The sequence below is a fragment of the Condylura cristata genome, unplaced genomic scaffold (genome assembly GCF_000260355.1).
Source record: "Condylura cristata isolate star-nosed mole 26May11 unplaced genomic scaffold, ConCri1.0 scaffold00014, whole genome shotgun sequence".
Lineage (NCBI taxonomy): Eukaryota > Metazoa > Chordata > Mammalia > Eulipotyphla > Talpidae > Condylura > Condylura cristata.
The window spans coordinates 30,908,683-30,933,942 of NW_004567115.1; the positions used below are offsets into that span (position 1 = coordinate 30,908,683).

General features: G+C 38.1%; 1 protein-coding gene across 1 annotated transcript in view; it reads right to left on the bottom strand.

The window, feature by feature from the left end:
• Positions 1 to 25,260, bottom strand: part of LEKR1 (leucine, glutamate and lysine rich 1) — a 97,533-nt gene that overhangs the window by 20,991 nt on the left and 51,282 nt on the right. Inside the window, exons 5-8 of the mRNA XM_012724838.1 lie at positions 23,731 to 23,812; positions 18,431 to 18,508; positions 17,903 to 18,106; positions 6,593 to 6,686 (exon numbers count right to left, since the gene is read on the bottom strand). Of these exons, the coding sequence (XP_012580292.1) occupies positions 6,593 to 6,686; positions 17,903 to 18,106; positions 18,431 to 18,508; positions 23,731 to 23,812 (458 nt within the window). The remainder of the gene's footprint in view (positions 1 to 6,592; positions 6,687 to 17,902; positions 18,107 to 18,430; positions 18,509 to 23,730; positions 23,813 to 25,260) is intronic.

Consider the following 25,260-nt stretch of genomic DNA (forward strand, 5'->3'; position numbering starts at 1 on the left):
TTTTTCCATCACTTACTTTTAAGGCATTTTTATCTTTAAAGTGCATTTCTCAGAGACAGCATATGGCAGAGATTTGCATTTTAATCCAATTTGACAATCTCTGCTTTTTCAAGGGACTATTTAGACCAGGGCTTGATTAACTGGTTCAAAGACTGAATTCAGCCAAACCCACTCATTTGCACTTATCTGTGGCTACTTTAAGTTACAGTGGGAGAGATGAGTTGTTGTATTAGAGAATGTACATCCCTCAAAACCAAAACTATTCACTAATGGTCCTTTACAGAATAAGATTGTTGGCCTCTGGTTTACAACATTTACATTTAATATGACTACCAATATGATGAACTTTAAATTTATATTGCTACATGTTTTCTATTTGGCCTATCTCATCTTTTCCTTCTTTTGGGTTATTTTACTTGGGTTGAGTCTTTTTTAAATTCAATTTTATTTCCTTTGCTGATTTCTTAGCTTAACTCTTTGTTTTCCTATCTTTGTGGTTCCTTTAGGGTTTATAGATCTTTAACCTAGCCCAGTCTATTTTCTAATAATACATTACTTCACATATTCTATAAGAATATCATAACAGTATATTTCCATTTCTCCCTCCCTTGTCATAGCATTATTGTCATATATTTTGCTTCTACATAAGTCTCATATTAGAATCTTAACATTTTTATTTAAATAAAAAGAAATTTAAACATAAAACTTCATCTACTTATTCACATTATACCTTTTTGTGGATCCGTATTTCCATTTCATGTAGTTTTTCTTCTGACTAAAGAACTTCCGTTATCATTTCTTACAGTGTGGGCTCTGCTGGTGATACATTGTTTTCAGGTTTTTAATATTTAAAAACAGACTTTATTTCATTCTTTTATTTGATGTTTCCTCTTTGTATAGAATTCTAGGTCAGAAGCTTCCAGTCCCCACCCTCTGCCTCCTCACATTTTTTAGCACTTTCAGTCCTAATGTTTTCTGCTTGCTGTTTATGATGAAAAATTGGCTATCATGCTGACCTCTGTCCCTTGATGTTTAGCGCCCTCTGCCCCTGTTCCTTTTAAACATTTTCTTTTTTACCACTGTTTTTGAGCAATTGAATTGTAATGCCTGATGTGAGATTTGTTGAGCCTCTTGAATCTGTAAGTCTATAGTTTCCATGAAATTTACATTTTTTTCAGCCATTATTTCTTTAAGTATTTTTTTGGTCCCTCTCCCTCCTGCTTCTCCTTCAGGAATTCCAATTATACATCTATTAGGCCACTTGAGTTTGTCTCATGGCTCATTGATATTCTGGGTTGTTTTTGTTCTTGAGTCTTTTCTCCATTTTGTTTTATTTGGATAGCTTCTATTGCTGTGTCTTACTATACTTTTTGTATATTGTAAAGTTCACTATACATTTCTTCTGGAATGCCTAATTTGTAATTAACCCCATCCATACTTTTTATCTCATACATTTCAGTTTTCATCTCTAGAATATCTTCCATATCTCCTTTTATCTGGGTTGATTTTTTTTCTCTCTAATTTTTTTTTGAGATATGGAGTACAGCTATTATAAGTTTAATGTCATTATCTGCTAGTTCTAACATGTATCATCTATGCCTTTCTGTGTCAGTTTTTATTCATTGATTTTTCCTCTTCTTGTGAGTTCTATTTTCCTTTTCCTTCCAAGCATAGCAATTATCCCTTCCTCCTCCTCCTCTTTCTTCTTTATTGAGCTATAACTGATGTATAAGTTTATATTTGTTTCAGGTGTACAATGATAGATATTATACATATTACAAAATGATTATCACAAGTTCAATTAATATATGCCATTATACATAACTACAAAATATTTTTTCTTGTGATGCAAGCAATCTTCTTGCCTAGCACCTTTCAAATGCAGTGCCTGAGATTTGTGATTGGCTACCAGATATTATGAATTTTACCTTGTTTTAGATGCTGAATACTTTTGTATAGGCTTTTCTCCCAAGAATGTTCTGTTCACTTATAAACCACATCTAAGGTCAAGCTTGTAAAAACAAAACTCACATAAATCCTGCAGACAGGGACCATTGGGGTTACACATATTATTCTCTTTTCCTCCCCTCAGCCCAAGTTCCACTCTGTTCCCTGGGCACAGAGCCAGGCAGAGGCCACAGAAGCAACTAGGAGCCAAATGTTCCTTCTTCACTGGGACTCTGGATTGGAGGTTCTTCTATGAATATTCTTAACCTCTTTTCTGGGATGCAGTTATGCTTATTGGAATTACTTTGATTTTTTTTAGGTTCTCCTTTTAAATTTCTTAGGCAGGACTGGCTCAGCATTTAGTCTAGAGTTAATTACTCCTTACTACTGATGTCAGACCCTACTGAGACTACTTAGAGCCCTCACATTACAGTTTTTAGTATGGCATTAGGAACAGGTACCATTACTGGCCTTGTACTGCAACAGTAATCACTCTAATCCCTTCAGATGGATCTTTCCAGACTTTGGGTAGTTTTCTGCTATGTGCACTTACTGTCCTTGTAATTCATGGGGACTTTGTAGCTCTCCAGTAATCTTGGTGAAACTCTCTCATGTGAAGTCTAGCCACTCTGGTCTCCCAGGATTTTCAGACCAAGATCTCCTTAACTCAGAGAAAGTGCCAAACTCTCCTTTATTCTTGATTCTTCTCCATGACCTTAAATTTCTTTCAAGGCTGTACATTAGGATATTATAAGGACGGTCTTTGTTATCTCCAAGAACCACTGTCCTTCATTGTCTGATGTTAAACCCACTGTTTGTCATTTAGTCAGCATTTTAGTAACTCAGGAAGATAAATTTGGTCCCTGTTAGTCCATCCTGGTCGAATGTGCAAGTTTTGAGGTTTGCATTTCCTTTTCCTTTTTTTTTTTTTTAAATTTCATATGAGTTCTCACTTACTTGCTACCCAAATCTGGCAGAGTGCCTAATTTCAGTTTACTTTCTTCTATCTGGAAATGGAATAGTAATATTATAATGATTAAAATTACACTTATGGGCCCTCCCTCGTGGCACAGCAGGTTAAAACACAGCACTAAGAAACTAAAGCCACTTTAGCATGAGTTCGATCCCTGCCTGCCCCACAGGTGACTCACATGGCGTGGCAGACCTCTCCTGACCCGCCTGCTGCTCCCCTCAGCAGTGTGCTTGTCAGTCAGCCTGTTCTGCTTCCCACTCTGGTAAATCCTCTCTCTGCCCCTGTACCTCTGGCCTATACCCCAGTTCTGTATGCATAAATAAATATTATTTAAAAAAATTACACTTATGGAAAGCATTCAGCAAAGGCCTGGTATATAGTAATAATACTATAGATAAAAAAAGAATCTCTATTAAGAGTTTAAATCAAATGATCTTAGTAGAAAATTTGGGGTAGGAAATTTTACGGTTAATTCATGCTTCAGAAATTATATGGCATAATTTAAAAATTAAGGAGTGCCTTCAATATCCTTTTTAATCACACATTTAGTATACATAAATGAAAACTGATATTTCTGTAAATAAGAACTTTATCCCTGGCAATTTTTGTATTTTACAGGTTAATTTTTACTTATCGTTCATTATAATACATTAGGAATTATTAGGCCATTGGTCCTTCCATTTTGAAGAAGAATTTGAGGGTATTTTCTGGCTTCTCTTTAATGTTGGAGTTGACTATTTCTTAAGTAAACTTTGCCCCTTGCTTGTGCATTATAAATACAATTACTCATTTCAGAAGTAAGGTTTCATTTGTTGGTTCTAACTATTGCTTTTAAGTGTTATTTTAAAAACAGGTTGACAGTGTAATTCTAAAATGTTCTTAAATATGATAGCTTGATAATAATCTAGAGTATTTTTTTTGGTTGGACTATCAGTGTTTATGGCATAAAAATTGATAGTCAATAGATGACTTCTCACTTATAAGCAGTCTGAGTATAGGAGGTTTTTTTAATTACAAAATTTAACTGGGTAGTAATAACATTGGACATTTGGAACCAATTTTAAATGTTCGGCATACACACTAATTTCCTTTTTTTCAGATCAAAGCAACACTTGGAATAAACAAAAACCCATGACAATTAGTAAATACAGAGTTATTTTAAAATGTGCTGTCTTTGTCGCATAGCAACAACTATTAATTCTATTATGTATTTTTTATATACTCTAAAATAATTAAGCCCAGGCACAAATTGCTATCTACTTTTATTTGAGTGTTAAAAGCATTAAGTTATGAACTTTATTCTAATATGTGTGTTATATATTTGTAAAGGGAACATTGCATTCCTACGCAAAGGCACAGTGACCCAAGAAAAGAGATGACAATGTCATATTAGTGATTTTCCTTTCTCATGAGAGGACATTTAGGGAACTTTTTATTCGTAGTCTCAATAGTGAACAAAGCCAAGGCATAATTATCATTCCTTTGCTTTACTGGCCTGGATCTTGTTTTAGTACTATGCTAAAGGATAGCATTTATTAACTAGAAGTCATGTCCTCTCAACAAAATTAAATGTCCATTTGTATGACAGAAAGTTAAACATGCCAACATATACTTATGATATAACTAATTTATTAGAAAGGTATTAGGGTCTATCTTCATCATCAAATTAACTCGCCAACAGGAAGCAAGAGCACAATGCTTTTACATGGTCAGAGCTAACACTGACATGGCCTCCTCACCATGTTAGTGCCGGGGACTGACTGAGCACAGTGAGCGCCATGGGGAGCAGGGTGGACTCTCCTCCAGCACGCTGTGCCTGAAAGCCCTGAGTGGGGTGTGAAGCTGGAGATGAAGAACTTCCACGTGCAAGGCAGGGAAGTTCTAGCCATCTGAGAGGAGCTTGGCAGGGAAGTTCTAGCCATCTGAGAGGAGCTCAAGGGGTGGGAAGGATCAATGAATCCCTGTCCATATTAATTCCATCAGTGAAATCTCTGAGTCAAAAGATGGGAAGGTTATCATATCTTGAGTAGTGTCACCAAACTGATCTCTTAACGGTCACTATAATTTCCAGCCTCTTAATGAGTAAGTATAAAAGACTACTTACTATTCACCACAGTACAAAAACTATTCTGTTAACTGAATGGGTTCGAAAAAAATGTTTAATTCATTTTTTTATGTTGAACACTAGTCAAAAGTTGCTCATCTTTTAGAAATTTTAAATATGATTTGATAAGGGTGAGGGAAATGACTTGACTAGTCAGTTGAGCAGAATGACGCTAATAAAAATTAAAAAGACTTTTCAAAATGTGGGCTTTAGTGAAGGGGAAAAAAGCCTGTGAGGAACAAAAAAAAAGCAAAGTCACTTAGAACAAATTTTAGTTGTTGCTCTTATGGGACTGTTGCTATGATGATCATTTTTGTTATAGCCTGAAGGTGATGTCTCTGAGGGATTAGGGAAGGAGGTTATTTAGAGGACAAGTATAGTTAACTGGCTGAAGATGGAAGTGAAAAGTGACAAATTCAGAGTTGACCCGAGTCAGCAACGATACTTAAAGGCTTTCAAGCTGGTGGGTGGCAGAGATGGGGGGTGGGTGGCAGGGAGAGTGCTCCTCTGAAGGTGGCCACCAGTTGTTGCTTTCAGTTGTAAGTTATGGGGTCCAGTCCTCAAGGTGAATCTAATAACAAGAATCCTTGGTTAAGGATGTTAACCAAGTCATTAGAATTTCGAGCCAGCTTTATGCTACATATACACCAAAAGCATAATCATAAAACCAAGAGGGAGGTTAGTGCTGGGGGTTGGCACCAGCTGAGAAAGGGGGGCTGGAAGGGCCAGTGCAGGGCAAGGCCCAGGCTCCATCCAGCAGCAGCAGAGTCTCTGGCAGGGGGATGGCTGTTGCCTCAACGCCTCGAGCTGTGTATGACGTGAGGAGGTGGGGATAACAATTTCAAAATATTACTTTTATTCTTTATACTTAGAAAGTAATACATATTCATTGTGAAATTTTGAAAAATATAGAAAGTCCAAGTCAAAAGTCAAAAAGTCAATGCTTTTTTTTTTTTTGAGCATAGCTTTGTCAGTAATAGTGGCATAAATACATAGTCTTAATAAAAACTTCTTAATACCCTGTACTTTGAAGGCAGACTTCAAAGTATGGACTCTTTAAAGATGAGAAATTTTATTTTTTCTGTAGCCTTTTTTAAATTAAACGGGCACTGTCTGCTTTAAAAACACATAGTTTTTATTTTGCTAGGGAAATATCTTTAAAGTTCATAACTGAGTAAGTTTGTTATTTTCCATTCCCATATACTACCTTCTTAGAAGCAGAAACATTGTAAGAATTAATATTTCATGCGTCTTAGAATATGGCAAAATGAGGATTCTATTATTTAAGAGGAAAATAATAAATATTTAAAGGTAAAATTTATGCTTGTATGAAAACTAAGGACTATCCTTATTTTACAAGATATTAAAATTATTTCTCTACTACTTTCTCCCTGTTGTCTAATATTTTAGAAGAGACACACATCATAAATATGTTTGGTACAGGAAATTCCAGAAGGAATCAAAAATATGCAGAAAAGCAAAGAAATCTATGTGGGATAGTCTTCTGATAAATAGAATCATTAAAAAGCAAGTCATACACATGCTGAAGAAAGGCACATTTTCATTACCTTCTCCCTCCAGTTATCATCGCCCAGCAGCTTCTGTCTAAGGGTTTCCTGCAGCTGCTCAATGCTTTTCTGATGTGAAATTAGCATCAATTCCCTGAAAACCATAAGCCCAACAAATGAGTCAAGACTCACCCCTAACACTGTTCCTATATTTCAGTTCCTGGTGGTAGAGAATGCTATTTCACAACTTACTCCCTTTAGCAATATAGACACTGCGATTAGATACCATTTTAACTGTTGAAAGCAATTTACAAACATTGTATAGAAAGTATTTTATCACACCTAATATTTGCTTAATAGGCAATGTTACTATTTTTGCTTGAAATAATAACATGTGGAGTCCAAAATATAAAAAGATGTTACATATTCAAATGTTTATGACTAGAAAATCACTCTGGACAATATTTTGTTTCTTAAAAAGAGGGAACTATGTTGGGGTATTCCATAAAATCAACATACTGTTATAGCAGGTCCTGTTACATTTATCTAAAATAGGGATAGAAATAAGCAAAGTAAAGTAGGTGGTAATGCTAGACATGTGTTATAATGACAGAAAGCATTAGAGAGTGAAGAGAAAACACAAGAACATTTTAATCTACATAAATCGATAATACTCTTGGTCTGTAAGTCTCTGGGTGGAACCAGACAAGAGATTTCAAGAGTGCCATTCACAAGGGCACTGAATACCACTCTAGTAGTGATTGTTCCTGCGGGTTTCTTCCCCTTTCTACAATCACCAAGAGGCTTCTTATTTTTCTCCTTCTGATTTTTCTCCTTTACTTATTCCAACTTGTTCTAACTTTCTTTCTTTTAGCTCTGACCTTTCTTCTCAAGCTTGAGACTTTCATTTATTCCTGTTGTTGGAAATCTCCACTCTAATGATCTACCCACACCAAAGATTCCATGAATCAAAAAAAAAAAAAAATCCCACCATCATCTCCTGCATCATCTCCTGCAGTCCACTGAGTCGTCTCTGACTCCTCCTCCTTGAGATAACACATCCACTCCACAACACACATTGTTTTCCAGTGTACCTCAAACTATTTCCCCCTTCTTTTACAGATAACACCAGTCTCAATAGGCTCTTGAGTTTATTTCCCTCCCACAGTATTATATTAAGTTCTTAATCTATGTCTTGTGCTAATTCTAGTGTTACCCTCAAAGAATTATTAAATATTCTTCACCATAAAAAAGTGCTTACATTTTTAGGTTAGAACATTTTAAGACCACAAATATGAGGAAAGACATTTGATTTGGTAACCAGGATTATGAATATTGTTTGAAGAAAACTGATATGAGAAAAAAAAACCCCTTCAGATTCTCTTCTCCAGCAGTGTTGGACTAGGTAACTTAACAACTTTTCTACTGAAATAAGTAAAGTTGGAATGCATGGTGAAGTATCTTAAAATTCACTAAATTTGACAAAAAGGGTGAAAGATCCAGAGAACAAAATTCAAGTGAAAGAACAGAAAAAGAAATATTGCCAACTACAAAAAGAAAGAACAGAAAATGGGCATCAATGGACATATTAGTGAAATCTAAGTAAAGTTTATGTTAGTTAATGGAATTATACCAACATTAATTTCTCAGTTTTACAGATGTCCCATAGTTAGGAAAGATAGACCAAAGGAAAACATAAGCTCTGTGCTGTCCTTACAGCTTTTCTGTGAACCTAAAGTTACTCCAACCTAAAAGTTAGAAATAAAAAGATGAAGCGAAAAGAAGAGCAGAACAAGAAATAGAGCACGCGAGCCCTCTCTCCTCTGCAAGGTGCCTGCCACTCTTTATGCACTTGAGTTTTGCATGTCACAGCCATGAAGGACACAGGAGTCAGGAGAGAAGAGGGGGGAGGCTAAGAGGAAGTTCGTAAAGCTGCTTCCCAGGATACTGGGTGTGTGTGTGTATGACATTCACTGGGTATGTTTAAAATACAAATTGCATGTCTTCTCAAGGAACAAATGGAAACTGCCTACTTTGAATTTTGGTGCCAGGTAAAGGTGAAAATATGAACCTTGTGCCTATTGTAGGTTTGATTCCTGCATTCGTGCCAGCTCAGTGTCCAAAGCTTCTAGTGGAGAAGACATCTTAAGGTGGCATTACCCCAGATGCTTAGTAGGAAAAGTGCCAAGTTGAGGGACTTCTAGAAGTCTTTTTCGACCTGAGGCTCTAAGTATGCCCTACAGGTAAAGATGCAAGACCTATGAGATAATGATCTAATAATCATAGAAACATAGTTTGTAAAAAGCCCCTCAGAGGAGGAATGAACAAATGACAGCATCATCAAACTCACAAAGTCTAAAGATACTGAATTTTCAGATACAAAATATAAAATAAGGATGCTTCATGTGCTCAAGTAAATAAAAGGCTGATTTGAATAACTAATGAAACTTTAAGAAGAGGCAAATGAAATCTGTAGAAATGGAAAATATAATAGTTGAAATGAAAAATTGAGTGGATGATCCTTATTTTAGTCCTTGAACATTCATTTGTAACTTCTGACTTCCAGAAATGTAAGACAAGAAATTTGTGTTTAAAGCTATTAAGTCTGTGGCAGTTTATTTAGCAGCAACAGGAATTTAATACAATGATCTACTTTCAAGTGATATTACATGGTTCAGGTATAAGATTAGAATCTTATAATAGTAAGCTTAGTCAAATAAGGAAGAACAGTCAATTGGGGAAAAAGTGACACTAAACCTGGTTTTCAAAATGCCAGTCACAGAATGGACATGCACATCAGCCACTTGTTAGAAATGACTGGCAAGCAGAGTCCTGGCAATTTGATGCACTTTATTTCTCAAGTCAAGAGTCCTGTTTGGAAAAAGGCCTTATTGATTAGAAAATTCCAGTGGGCATTTCTAGATGGGTGCCTGTGAGTACATTAGAAGTTGCCTTTACTCTGAAATAGGCGGTTTTGAATATTTGCAATGACTTCATTTCGGCCTCCCTGGAGGAAGTTATGATTTTGATACCACCAAAAACAGAATCTACTTAAATTATATCCTTCTGACAGACCCAGTACAAAACATCACTGTTAACTGGATTCTATTAGAACAAAAACTGTGAAAGTCAAATAGATTAGAGAGAAACAAAAATATAGTAGGCCAGGTTCAAACAATGTGACGTAGTGATAACTCTTCCCTGAATTTTCAAAGAATTATGAAGCTCCTTATGACCTTCCCACAAAGTCTAAGGCATTTTCAGTGAACTGGTATAGAAACTGTGAACTTGTGTCTGTGATGGTAATTTTGCTCGGTATTATGGCGAGAGACGTGAGAAGGACTTTCATATTTCTGACTCCTGCTAAGCCTCTGTTCCTCACTTAAGAACTCGTCAGAGTGAGTCTTCAATGGGACAAGGCAGACAGAATAATTACACACAGTGTTACCGACACCTACTGTCTTTAGCTAGCAGGGAATGAGCACTGAGCAATGTGTACAGAGATGATTATACGTGTGAAAAGATTGTCCTGATTCCAAAAAGTAAAAACCCTGCTTGATATAGCGCACCATGGAAAGGGCTTCATGAAGCTGAGTATAACAAAACCAGCCTCGGACATTTATAAAGAAAATGCAACCTTGTAGGAAAGAAACCAGAAAGGAACAACTTTGATTCTAGTGAGTCTTTTTGTTAAAAATCTAGAAGAATAAAAATAAATACTGCATTCATTGTTAGAAACATAGTCCATATTTTTCCATGTTGTGAAAAGCAGAAAATAAGTAGTCTTTCTTGAATATCATACAAATAAACCAATGTCTTCTTTAGAATCAGTTCTAGAGACAGTGATGCTTCAGTTATAGGAAACAATAGATTTAGGTCCTAAATTTAAATTTAAAATAGAGTTAGGTCCTAAATTTCAATTTAAATAACCCAGTGAAGATTATTCCTAGAATCCAGTTTGAACTGAACTCCTGGCTTTGATCTTTAGCAAGTCAGAAGCTTTCTGGGCCTGAGAGGAAGCTAGGCACACCTGAATTTAAGTTCTGGGATAGGTGGTCTCATGGGGATTGAGTGCATTCCCATGCATACTCCCATGCATCCATCCACTCAACACCGACAGAGTGCCTACTATGTGTCGCGGTATCAGTCTCTGGGGAGACAGTGGTTATTTCTTGCTATTCCTTGGAACTATGTAAATACAATCCCCTCATAGACCTTGAGTATTAAGACTGAGGTGACATAAATCACACAGTGGAGAGGGAGGTGTGGCTATCTGTAGGTCTATCCTGCAGTTGCACCAGAGTTTTTTTTTTTTTTTTTTTTAATAAAAATGACATTTTAGGAGTTGGCACAATAAGCAAATTAAGATCTACATGGAGTTATGAGTATTTACTTAAAAAATTGAAGCTTTAAATTCTTACACCAAAAAGAAAATGGAAATCAACTTTCTTAACACATGTGTAAAAATTTAGCTTCCCTTAATTGCAGTTAAAAAATCACTGCAAACAAATGTCAAACCAAAACGCCAAATGACAGCTTATATTGTTTCACAAGTCATTCTTGCAAAGTCTTCACATTGTCAATCAAAGACATCATTTTCACTTTGCCACAATGCCTGCCTCTGTTAAAAGCAGTAAATCTGTGGGTAAGACTTTCCCCCTCTGTTCTGAGAGCTTTTGATGGGTAGGAAGTCAGAGAAAGAGGTGAGGTTTGAGGAAGAACTTGATAAGGTTTGTGATTTGAAAATGTTATTCTTGAGAACACTTCATTTTACAATGCTTTAAGCTAATAGGTGATCCAGCCCCATCTTCCCAACACCAAGAGCAAAGCAGATAATAGTGAATGCAATTGGCATTTACTGACTATCTGCATCACCAGTTCAGGGTATAAAAATTAATGAGGTATGATGCTTTAGCAACCTAAAAAAGAAAAAAAATAAAAGAGGAAAGAAAACTAATACATCCGGTCACCTAAAACCTGCTAGACACATAGATGCTTCCATCTTTGCAAGAGGGGAACCATAATAGCAACCACTCACACACCCATTTTACAGATGACAAAGTGAGCCTAAATCGGCAATGGAACAGTGTTCAAACTTGATGCAAGAGTCAAGAAATTTAAACCTGGGTTTGCCTGATGCCAAGGCCCATTCATTTTATACCTTCAAACTACCATAAGGTGACAGGACCCCTGACATCTTGCTTCTGAACCCCTTTTTACCTCCTGCACTTCTCATTGCTTCTGACCCTCATGACAACAGGATAGACCTCACTAGAGTAACTAAATCCTGAGTTGCTCTTCAAGTCCTGAGCCGCTCTTCAAGTGTTGTGAGTTGTTCTCATTTTAAAGATACCACTCCTGATCTTGCCCAGGCATACAGCATGGCGGACAAGTCTCCCCTCCCTGCATCAGCCACCCAACACACTGAGTGAATGGAAGGATTCTGAAAGATTGGAGGTGGGGGAAGGGGCCCAGAGAGACGCTGGGTTTCTTCGGCTTCCTGCAGGGCTGGGAGTCCCCTGACAACTCAATGTTACAAGATGGTTGAGAAAGAGGAGTCACATGGAGAGAGGCTGACAAACCTCAGCCCTTCAAGACTAATAGTGAAGGAATTGTGCAAACTGTAGCAAAGGAAACATGTGTTTTAAAGTCAGACACAAGGCAGCTTGATTTGTCTCTGCCAATTATGTGACCCCAAGCCAGAAGTTTAGCCTTGTTTAACCTCTTCCTTCATGTGTAAACATGGGACTGACCCCTGCTTCTCAGGTGAGGCCCGCAGTCCTGCCAGACTGGTATATGGCTGCCCTCTGGGCTAGTAAATCAGAAAAAGTGCTCCTCTGGGCAGGGGTTGACCCCAGGGACACAAGCACAGTGGAGGCGGGGGCGAGGGGAGGCCTGGAATGGCATGTGGGTGCAGGAAAAGTGAGCCTTTCCCTGTGGCAGAGGGTGTGCAGCCAGAGTTGTAGCTGGTATACAGGCCCTTTCCTGCCACTGGGCACCCACAAGGGGCATTTCCTCAAGGCACAGTGAGGACAACAGGAGAGAAGTACACAGAGCATGTAATGGGTCCCTACCACTAAAACCTGGATGGAGTCGGAGCGAGCTTGAAAGGGGGCACAGGGGCAGGCACAGGAAGCAGCCTGCTTAATCATGGGATGGTGCCCCAGGGAAACAGGAAGCACCACGAGCTCCTGAAGTCATTTGCTTGATATTTCAGGTATTTTTCTGGGCTAAGAGTTTACAGTTTTCAATTAAAACAGAGAGAAGACCAGAGGACTGAAAAGGAAGGTACTGTCATGTGTATGGGAAGAGAAATCAGATCCTCCTGATAGCCTCCAAGAGCTGCTTCAGCAGGGACCGGCAACAATTAAGTAAACTTCATCTAAGTAGGTAAGTAGCGAGACAGATACAGACATGCATCATTCACTTCGCAGAATAATTTACATCTGAGCCACTTGCACTTGACTAGTCACAAATAAGTTTTTCTTCCAACAATGCAACTTTACTAATTCCATTATGTTATTGGCAATAAATCGCATTCATCTGTATTTTTCTCTATTTATCCTAGGAATTTGCCAAAGGCTGGCACAGATTTCGGGAATGGATGGGTATAAGCGCTGCGCAAGCAGCTGTGGTGGGCACCAGGCGGGGGGCACGGGAGCACATGCGTGACCTTCTCCAGAACTACGTGGGGGCAGTTTCCGAGCTTAAACTCCTCTGTCCTTACAAAATGTATCTGTAAGTTGGCCACTGGGACTTCCCAGTAGGTTTTACCACAGAAATAACTTTCCATAAAAATGGAGTTAGGACTGCAGGCCAGTTCACAGAACTCTATTTAATCCCCAATATGCTAAAGGGTGTTGGGGTTCACAGTTCTAGACAGAGAGCCCTTGCACCCAGAGAATGAAAGCTGTGCTTTGCAATGAATTTAAGAGCTGGGCCCTCCCTGGTAGTGCAACGGGTTAAAGAGCAGCACTATGAAGCTATCACAGCCACCACAGCATGAGTTTGATCCCTGCCAGGGAGGTGACCCACATGGCGCAACAGACTTCCGACCCTCCTGCTGCTCCTCTCAGCAGTGTACTTTGTTGATCTGCCTGTTCTGCTCCCCACTCGGTCTCTGGAGAATCCTCCCACCACCCCTGCACCTCTGGCCTGTACCCCAGTTCTGTGTGCATTAATAAATCTTAAAAAAAAAGAATTTAAAAGCAACCTCACTACTTCCTGTGCCTTGTTGCGGCACCCTGCCCACCCTGTCCACAAAGGTGACCCCTCTCTCCAGCCCCAGTGCCATGACCCAGCTGGCCAGATCTCTCCTCCTACCCCTGCCTCTGAGGCCCTGGCTTCTCTTTCTCTTCCTCTCCTACTGGAGCTTTCTAAGGTGAGTGTGGGGGGAAAAACAGCACAAAATTAAATAGAGCTGTACTAGAGTATGAATTTCCTTCTGCTCACTCTTTCCTGCTCCAAATTCATTTCTGTCAGTGCTTTTCATCTAAGGTTAGTTTGCCTTTTTGGGTGTTCCTTCTTCTCTTCTGAAGTTGTATGGCTTCCAAATTGTGCATTTTCAAATGGCCTTGGCGGCAACGTCAGCCAGGGTTTTGCTGTAGGAAGAGACTGTGGGGAGGGGTGACCTGAATTTACAGACGCTAACACTGTCACTGCCACCAAGGTGCTTTGGCTTTTGGGGAGTGCACGTGCTGTGCCTCCACGTACTGCTGGGCAGGTCCAGGTGCCACCCACGCCTGTGGAGTCAGTCAGCTTGTCTGCGGTGTCGTCAAGTATCTCTATTTTAAGTGTTTCCTAAGTCCAGCTTCTTATTTTGGAAGGACTTTCCAATCTACTATTGCTCAGGAACTCCTCCATTCAGAGGTCCTAGAGGTGCTCCAAATCAAAACTTCAGGTGCAGACTTGCTCAGTTGAGGAACAATTTACTGAAGGAAAGAAAGTGGAGAGCGGAAATCAAGTTCACACACAGAAGCCTCATGGAATGTCTGCTGGGGGTGGTGGCAGGAGGGAAGGGAAAGGACCCAAAAGACAGGAAGGAGCCGAAAGACAGGTGTGCCCGAGTCAAAGGACATGACATTTCAGTCAGGTCTGGACAGTGATGTCAAAGCTCTGCAAGGTCACCTGTCTTTCAGTGAATCTTTTTAGCTGGTTTTCACCGCCCCGTTTTAGGTTCAACCTGGAGTGAGCCCCGGCTAGTTTGCCAGGCACTCAGTACAGACACTTAAATAATCCAGCAGAGACTAGCAGGAGCAGGAGATGACCATGCTAATTTTGCTTCTGTCTCCTAGGCTTGACTCGATGTAAATCCTTTGATGAACATCAAAACAGTGAACAACCTGACTCACCTCACCTGCTGCCAATATCTTCTCCAGCTAGAATGAACTTTCCACAGTGCTACTCCTCCGCTCAACCCCTGCCCACGGTTTCACGGCATTGACATAACCCCCACACACTGGGGGCCCTGAATGCTCCCCAGCCCCAGTCCCAGCTTGCTCTTGAGCTGCCCTCCCCTCACAGCACAGGTTCCCAAAGGTCTCTGTCTGGGCTTTGCTTGTAAAACTCCCCTCTGCTTTTGGTTTGGGAACTTCTACTGTTTTCTTTACATGTCATCTCAAAAGTATTGCCATGACCACCCCTCTATGCTATAGCATTTTTTCCCATTCATATCACAATTTATAATTGTCCTACTTAGTTCCCCACACTTCTGTCTCTCTCTTCCTTTCTGCCACTCCTTAGGCTTCATGAGGACAGAGAAGTCACACAGCATTGGGGAGCCTCAGAAGTACTCAATAAATAACTGCTGACTGGCTGAAATACCCAAATAAGTCATTCATTCACTCAACAAGTTTTTGACTCTGAGGGTACAGTGAAGAGTGAGGCAGAGAAAATCTGAACATGGCCTAGGACAGAGAAGGACAATCTTATGTCTTGGAGTAATCCTAGGATACCTCATGGTTCTATAAGTAGATCTTTTTTCTGTTATATGAAAATATCATGTCAGTAAACTAAGAAATAGCTACTTGATTTGGATAAAGTAGGGAATAAAGAAGGAAAAGGCTAAGAGGAGAGGTGGAAGGGTGGGGAAAGAGGTGGAGGAAGTTCAATAATGTGTCTGTTCTCTGAAAAGTTAAACTATCCTTAGTTAACAGAAGGTAAAACTGAACTCATACAAAAATTTAAAAATACAGCAAAGCGGGCTCTCCCAGGTAGTGCAGCGGGTTAAAACACTGCACTAAGAAGCTTAAGCCACTTCCGCATGAGTTCAATCCCCGCCTGCCCCAGAGGAGAGCCACATGGTGTGGCAGACCTCTCCTGACCTGCCCGCTGCTCCCCTCAGCAGTGTACTTCATCGATCTGCCTGTTCTGCTCCCCACTCTGTCCATGGTGAATTCTGTCACCTTCCTGGTGAATTCTGTCACCTTCCGCATCTCTGGCCTGTACCCCAGTTCTGTATGAATAAATAAATAAATCTTTAAAAAAAAATACAGCAAAGCATATGTACCTAGAGGAGTGTACTATTTCAAACCAACCCCACTGTCCTCAGAGAAGAGTTCCAGAAACATGAGAACAAAGAAAATTCTCAAGGATCACTGTCAAGAAGATCATGTTTATCTGGATATTAAGTCTAATTAATCTGGTATCATTGGAAATGGAGAATTCTAGGTATATAGGAATGTAAAACTACTGCTCAGATAACACATTCTAAACAGAAAATGGTGTCATTTCTATGGTTCTGTACCTTTGTCCCTGATTTTCATCTTTCTAGTCATTGTGGCTAGAAAGGATCATCATTGTGGCTATCAACTGTCACCCATGTTATAAACACAGGGATACTCAGGCCATCTGTCTCTATTGTATACAGGACTAAATTGCAATGCTCTAAAGTTTTTCTTTGTATTCATAGATTTTCTCTCTTTATTGCATGATCGCTCTTCAGTTGCCATTCCTTCCAGTTATTAGGAAGGCTGGCTCTTGCAAATGTCCTGCTTATATAATTGCTGCTTCTAGTAGCTATGGATGAGCCATGATCTAATCTGACATGGTGTTGGAGGATGAAGAGATGGGTAACTCCAGGGCACCATCTTTTCAGGAAGAAGTTTACCGGTATGAGGAATGCAGCAGAAGAAGTGATAGGTGGCAGTCATCTCATCAGTGTTTATCATACTCAAAGAGAAGCAAGCAAGTATCACTCCAGAGTGGGCCAGAAGTAAGCCTTGTTTCCCGGTGAACTAGACAGACCTCTGCAAGGCAGGAGTAGAGACAGCAGACTGCTGATGAGAAAGTGTTGAAGATGAGATCTTCATTTAAGCTCCTGGTTACCTACTTTCATGGTACAACCTCAAACTCTCCCTCTGGTAGCAATTAGCTGCCCTTACTAAAGAACTAAAAAATTAAAAACTTTGTGAATTTGGAAAGCAGTTGATTACTCATAAAATGAAATGAATAAAATAAAAAGTAAGTTGAAAGATAAAAATGATAGGAAGAAGGAAAAGTCTCGTGTGCCTTCTGATACAGAAAATAATGCAAGACAAAAATGCCTGTCTCTATGGAACTTGTATTGTCCTGCAATATAGTAATAAATAAATGTAAAGAAGATAATATCTCCTATTAAACACTCAAAGATTTGTTGAAAAACAAAACCCCAAATTTGTGCTATGTTTTAGGTATGCTTTTAAAACAAAAAAAGAGTAAAGACATAAAGAATGAGAAAAGACATAACAAGCAAATGAAAACAGAAAGTAAAGAAGCAGGGCTAAGATATCAAGGTTAATTTAAAGACAGATTAACTTGGCAAAAATACCTTGGCAGTGTCCGTGAGAATGTTTGTTGTGAAACTACATCAGTACCACAAGGGTCCTTGCTGCAGCAAGCTCTCGATAAGAGGTTTTCATGAATCACAAGAAATGAGAGGAAGAATACATTCAATCAAAGAACACAGTCATATATATACGCACATATGTAGGACACACACACATATCTGATGTACATATATATGTGTGTGTGTGTGTGTAAATTTATATGTGTGTTATATATATTTTTTGTTGGAAAATGACAGAACCCACTAATTATTGGCCCAGGTAAAATTCAGTAATATAAATACCACATAGATCTTTTGATTCTTTTCAATAAAAATCTGCCTGTACTTTCAGTAATGGTGTGAATACATCTAACCAATATGACTTCACTTAGTCACCTGTGGATAATCAGGTAGAGGGTTGTGATGAACTTTCAGGTGAAATACATCTTGAAAGAAATTCTGTGATTTCAATGCTACTAAAACATGTAAGAACATGATGTTTCAAGTCTACAGAATACTGACTTAAACATAAAAATATTTTTGGAAGGAATTATTCTTTACTGCACCTTTCATTTTTCAGTGCTATGACCTCTTCCTGTGTCTTTTTCAGAAGAGCTTTGGTTATCTCTAGTTCATTTTCTGCACGGTTAATTCTTCTCTTTATGTCCTCTTCTTGCCTTTCTTTTGCAGTTAGTTCTTCTTGTAAAGTTTTATACATTTGCTGACAAGCCATTAAAGAATCTTCTTTTTCTTTAAGCAATCTTGTGTGCCTAAAATGAAAAAAGGTGAAAAACCTCACCAATATGTATTTCATGCTTACCAAACATATATAAAAAATCCATTTGAAACAAAGCTATAAACTAATTTTTAAAAAGAATGCCAAGAAAATTGAATATTCCAGTAATATTAAAGTTTCCCATCTAGTCAGAGCGAAATCAATCAAGAGTTTCAAGATATATAAACTCAAATTGGGTGCTGGCTATGTAAACAATTCAGTAAGAAAAGCTATGTACATTTTAAAAATTAAATGTTCAGTAACTATGGTTTCAAGATTAGTTACTAAAAATTTTAATTAATAAATTTGCAATATATACCGTGAGTCAGAAATAATGGATTCGAACTTCAGTTTTCTAAGTTCTCTTTGACAGTCATCAACTTCATTAGATTTATTCCTAAAAGAATACAAAAAAAGGCTCAAATATTTTATCTCAAAATAGTTAACACATGTTTTGCTTTCCTTAAATGTTTTTCCTTTATTATTTTTCTTATCTTGATATTCTGTTGGGGGTTAAGTATGCAGAATTCCTTCAAATTAGGAAGATATAATCAAAGAATTCTTCTTTGCCAAAAAAAATAACAGACTAATTTGCAGGTCTTACTATATGCTTTTTTTCTGTATCATTTTATTTATCCATGGGGAAAAAAAATTCTTAGCATTATTTCATAGCATCTCATTCTTAAAAAAAAAATTCAGTTCACTTCTGTAATGGCCAAATAAACGTCCATCCAATTGATCTGCACTTAAGTGAAAAGCCTAAATTTTGGACAGCATGAAAAATAATAGAAAAGCCTGTATATGAAGGTATTAGAAAGTGGCAAAAGTGGGAAGATTCAACAAAGAAACTGACACTTGGAATGAGATGACAGCCTGGGGTCAGGGTTTACTTTAGTTTGTTTTTTTTTGTGTAATGACTTTAAATCCGAGGGTGAGCCCCTGTCTATACCATGCCGGGAAACTCAACTCCTGGTTGAAAACTCACAGTTGTTCTGACTGGAAGCACAGAGAACAGTGTTTGGGAAAACCACAGTTTCTAGAGAAAGAAGGGTGAATATTGAAGAAATGAGAGCTAAGGAAGAAGGAGCCCCAATCCTGCCTGCAAACTCTACCCACACATCTAGCTGAGCCCTGAGCTACAAGCACCCCAAGCATTAGTTAAAAGCTGTCCCACAGGCAGAGTTCACAGCTTAGTGCCAACCAAATTAGTTGTTAAAGTTGCCTCACTCACATCCCCATTACACTCTTACCATTTGGAGAAATATAACAGAATCCAGAGTTCTGCAAAATGACATTCACAATGTCCAGAATATTATAAAAATTGCTCAACTTAGGAAGAAATAAGAAGTATGATAATTTTTTAGAAAAACAATAGCAGAGCTGACTCCAAGAACACCCAGATACTGATATTATCAGACAAGGAGCTTTTAATTACAACTCTGCTCAAAGATATCAAGGAAACCTATTATTATTAATAAATAAAAAGATTATAAATCTCAGCAGAGATATTAAACCATTTTAAAAAGAGGAAATTATAAAACTGAAGCAAACATTTGTTTTGATCTTATGTGATTATATAGCAATACTCCAAAAGTTAATGTATTAAAGAATTAATATTTTAGTTAAGTTTATTTAGACTGCTTACTTATAAATCATTGCTCAATATAGCTTAAAACCTTTTATAAACGGCAATGAAATGTTAGGCTATCCAAGAGTTTTCCCTAATTGAAGAATGACTAATTTCTAATAAGTAATTTATTTGTATCATGAACATGAAAAACTTAATTTCTAAAAGTTTTTAATGTACAATGTGAAAGTTTTCAGATGTAGAAAGCTGCATAAAAATTATATAACAATTACAAGACACACACTCATGTAAGTACCATTAAGTCAAAAAATAAAACCTTACCAGCTACTCTAAAAGCATCATGTCTCTAGTCCCAATCACAGCCAATTGCCCCCTCCCAAAAGGAAGCATTCTCACGAATTTTAGGGTAATAATTTTAATTTTCTTTGCAATTTTATTTCTTAACATTGTCTTAACTTTTTCTTTTGTTTAAAAAGTAGCTTTTAAGATGAGTTATTTCCCTCATTATAAAACAACTCTATAGAGTTGAACCTTTTTATTGTCCTGATGTACTCTCTTTCAGGAATTCCTAAAATTTCTTATCATTTATGGCAGACTTTTTTTTAGCTTTCTTTATCTGTGTTTATCTTAATAGCTCTAGCAGAAAAAGTACACTCCTAAGCTAAATATAACATGCTATATATTAACACATTATAATAAAAATAAAATTATATAATATGCAACAAATTTATATTTCATAACATCTAATTTTTCACTGCTTCAAGGAGGTCTTCCCTAAATCAATCCAGATAATTAAATCTACTTACAAATAAAATGTGTAGAAAATGTCATGATCGACTCCAGGCATCATCAGCACCTCTTCTGCAAACACTGCTGACTACCTTCCAGACAAGCACTACTCCCTTTCTTCATGGTTGTTCAAGCCCCACTACTGTCTGCTGCCAGATAAATCCTGATTTGTCTAAGCTAACTGTAGTAGTTGTTGCCAGTGATTCATTTAGGGAGGAGACTGAAGGGGGTCTTCTAGTCAAAGAAATGTAAGAACAGGCCTGTTTGATGACTTCTCATTTGAAGGAGACACTCTAAATGTAGGACCTTCCTGCCTCTGGGATGGCTACATCTGGAGGTGATACCTGGAATTGTACCATCTCTTCATAAGGAGCAAGCTTTGGGGTGAAGCCAGTCAGGGATATAGAGTAGAGACAGAGATCACATGCTTGGAGATACGGCTGCGCCACCAGCCCACTGGACCTGAAGCAACTACCTCTGCTACTTGTGGACAAACACATCCTAACTGACAACCTCTAGTTTCCAATGCATATAAGTTCTTATAAACCTCGGGGTGTGTGTGTGTGGGGGGTGGAGTTCTAAACACGGATATTCAAGTTCACCACCCATTTATAAACTTCCTATTCCCTTTAAGTAAAATTCATAATACTTATGAGGACTTAAAACAATTCAAGCAACAAAAAATCTTGAGCTGGATAGGTGAAATCCATTCTCATTCCACTCCTGGGGATAAAGTGTGTGGATTAAAAATTTAAAGGGAGGCCCTCCTTGGTGGCCCAGCGGGTTAAAGCACAGAACTAAGAAGCTAAAGCCTCCTTGGTGGCCCAGCAGGTTAAAGCACAGCACTAAGAAGCTAAAGCCTCTTCCACATGAGTTCAATCCCCGCCCCACAGGTGATCCACATGGCGCGGCAGACCTCTCCTGACCTGCCCACTGCTCCCCTCAGCAGTGTACTTCAAAGATATGCCTGCTCTGCTCCCCACTCTGTCTCTGGTGAATCTTCTCACCACTCCTGCACTTCTGGCCTGTACTCCAGCTCTGTATGCACAAATAAATAAATCTTTAAAAAAAAAAATTAAAGAGAACTGACTTCACAACACCTCCTAACTTCTGTAATTTCAAAGAGGTTTGTATACCTGTAGTCAATGCCAGTTTGTTAACAAATTGTAAGCCAAAATTTTTGAAAGAATTATTTTTGTCATCAAATTTAACCTGTTGTTAAACAAGGGCCAAGTCACACACTTGGTTTTAACTTATAAGTATGGTAGTTCTTATGAACCACTGGGGACCTCCTCACTCCTAGCTCCCAAACTTCCAGGGCTCTGACCTTTGGGTCCACCCTACTCAGCTTCATCCTAGAGGTCAAGGTAGAGCATGTAGGCATGGAAGAGTTAGAAATAGGCGACACAGAAACAGGTCCCCAGCAGATAAGGACATTTAAGTGGCTCTGTCATAATTCAAATTTTCTAAATATGGGTATTCTGCCTATTTTCTAAATTCAACAAGTTCTTATATAGACAGAAGAACCCAATTCATAAACTAATATGTCAGTAGTTCTGAAATTATATTGTGGTTCACTTGATGGAATTTAGTTAGGTGGTAATTCTAGCTTACTCTGAGACTCTTAACATTACTCACCACTCACATTAGAAATTGTGTTAAAAATATAATTAACAAAGTATACCAAAAGTATGTATTAATATTAATGGAAGTTTCCTTGCAAATGCAGAGACTGCTGTGTAAACTTATTCAGTGAAAATGAATTCGTGTCACACCAATGAGCTTTCTCCCTGTTCCTCAGTATAGTTACCTCTGTGGGTGGCTTCCTCCTAACTTGCCAGCCCTCCATCTAAATGCTGTCTTGGCTTGTCCACAAACTCCCTTTAATTTATCAGGGGGCTGGTCCGACACCTCCTACTCCCTGATCGCCAGCCCCTGTCCTTTACTATCTTGAAAGTAGAAGCATCCTTTAAGTTATAAGTTGCACAGGAGCTGCGGTCTACCTAGGCTGTCCTCAGGTAGGGCCAAAGCCCTCACTGATGTTACTAGAGGGTGGGGAATAATGACTTCTTTCTGGCCATAGCCAGAAGGTTCCCTCATGTTTCTTTGCACCCAGACACTTACTTCTAAAGTCATCTAAGGACCTCTCTGTCCACTCAATCCTTCAGCCAGTCATCATACACAGACCATTGGACTAACCTATATATTGCATGCCTGACCACAGTACTATAAAGCAGGACTCTTTGGTTTTACTTGTTTTCAAAAACAAATTATTTTGCTACAAATAAACCAAGTATATGTTAATTTGACAGGGCATTTTTGAATTTGTTCTTCCTTGTGTTGTTAAGAATTTTATTAAACACATTATTCTTAGGAGTAGTCCATGGTCACCACAACATTTGGTTGCTAAGCATTCTAAATATTTATATGTCTTATGAGTTTCATCCTTCCAAAATACAGGAACTGAAAACCAGAGGTACCAGATTATATACCACAAAGTAAAAGAGTTTACTTTTCAAAGATTATATAAATCCTATTTTTGTGTTCTAATTATAGATGTACTATATTTATACTACAGAATAATTTTTCAAATTTCTGAAACTCATTTTCATAAGAAATAGTGCTCTGGATATTTCATAAATGCATCTTCATATCATTTGATTTCCAACATTTTTCTCTTTTCCATAAAGTATAAGTCTCCAGTACACAGGACTACGGTGATGGCACATGGGTGACTCAGTGATGGGAAACCCACGGGGATTACAACTGAGAAAAAAAAAATTTACAAAATGATGTAAAAATAAACTATTATATTAAAAAAAAGTATAAGTCTCCAGCATTTCAAAGATATTCAACTGTCTTTATGAATCTAATATTGGTAATTATAAGAAACAACTGCAATGCTCTTTTTTTGTGGAGACATTTTAAAGAAATAACCATAAGAGAAAAAGTTCCGAGAATATTGTAGATAATGTTACTGCATTTGAATAACCAGGGAAGGTTTTAATAACTGTATAGGGGAACTTCTTACTGAGGGAATGAAAGACTTCACATGCCTTAAAATGCTTATGGTTTCTTTAATATATTATCTAGGCAAGAAAGCAACTGAGAAAAGTTGCCATAGATCATACACACAAACCACGGCTTAAAGAGTCACAGAGAACCGAGGGGGTCTATCTGAATCGCACTCCTGGTCCACAGGACATTGTAGCCTGACCGGCTGCTTGGAATTTACATCTTACATGAACATTTCTTTGTAGTTGTCCGCCTCTGTCGTTGCCCTCTGAAGTCTTAGCCCCAGTGTTTCTACTTGACTTTGTAAATCTGAAATGATACAATGCATTTATCTGATTAGTGCATTCTAAATATCCAGGTGGAGAGCAAGCCATATTCTAGGGGCACCACTTTTCCTTAGAATGATGAAGCTGTGTAGTTCATTTTAACTAGATGACTTGGCTGTTCATTCTCAGTTCTTCTCTGAAACTCCACAGGATGAATGGGTGTCAGACCCCATCAATGGTCTCTTTCTGCCCCCAACATCTTGCTCATTTTCAAACAGTAACAGGCTAGTTTTTACTAGTGTTTGCAAAGGCAGCTCAAGGAGCTGAAACCCCATGTGACCCATGGGTCTTGTGACCCAAACCAAAAGTAGAGCCTGTCCTCCCAGCTTAGCTCAAACACAGAAACATGTGCCAGAGTCCTGGTAAACAAATAACTGTTAGCTCTAAATAGCAGTGAGTGGGCATCTTAATTATTTTGAAGGCCAAGAAAATTTAAGTAGAAAATTGACTTCCATAGTCTTGGACTGGCGGATTCAAGCAGTGTGTGAGGGGTGCTCCAAAACAAAGCAGCATATCTGACACATGTGGGGTGCAGAGCTGAAGTCAAAGCAGGAAGAACAAACCAGTGTGGAGATCTGAGTCGTGGTAGCCTGCAGCAAGGATGGAGACTGGAGCCCCGGCCCCAGCGGTAGCCCTTGCTGACGCGCTTTGGAAATAAGTGGAAACGAAATGTACACAAATAGACTACTTGGTTTCCATGGAGCAAATAATTTAAAATACGGGGATTATAAAATGGCTGTGCTACATCTGTTCAGGTGTTTTAAACATGTATTTTTATAGTAAACTTTAAAATTTTCACACATCTGTACAAATAGATAAGATTTGTATCTATGCATATACTTATATCTCTTTCATCTGCCTTTTTAACTTTGATGAAGACCCAGTTCTTTAAGTGGGAAAATAATTCACTCTTTTTATTAGAATTTATCAGAGTCGGTATAAATCTTTATACTTATCCAGTACTTTCACATACATTATTCAAACTGCCATGTAGGTCCTAATAGCTTCCATTTTTCAGTTGAGGAAAAAATGAGATAGCCTGTAATTCTTTGTCTGGTATCTTACAATCAGCAAATGCATCAACCAGAAGTCAAAATGATTCACGATTTTAAATTCAGTGAAAGGGATCAATTTGAGAAGGTGGCTCCTTTAGACCGTGATTCTATAAAACTTACTTGATAGATAGTATTTGCAGGGATGTCCTTTCCATTTTTCAAGCAACATTAAATGGGAGAAAAGATAAAAACTACACACAGAGAATTTATTTTTGAGTATAACCTTTTGCAACAAGGAAATCTCTTACCAATCTTATTTAATGTGTTCTTTGCTACTGAATTGCTACAGTTTTCAAAGGGGTTCAATATACACAGGATAGACCAAGATATTTCCTTGTATTCTCTAAGAACAAGGGGTGAAGGAAGGTTTTTTTTT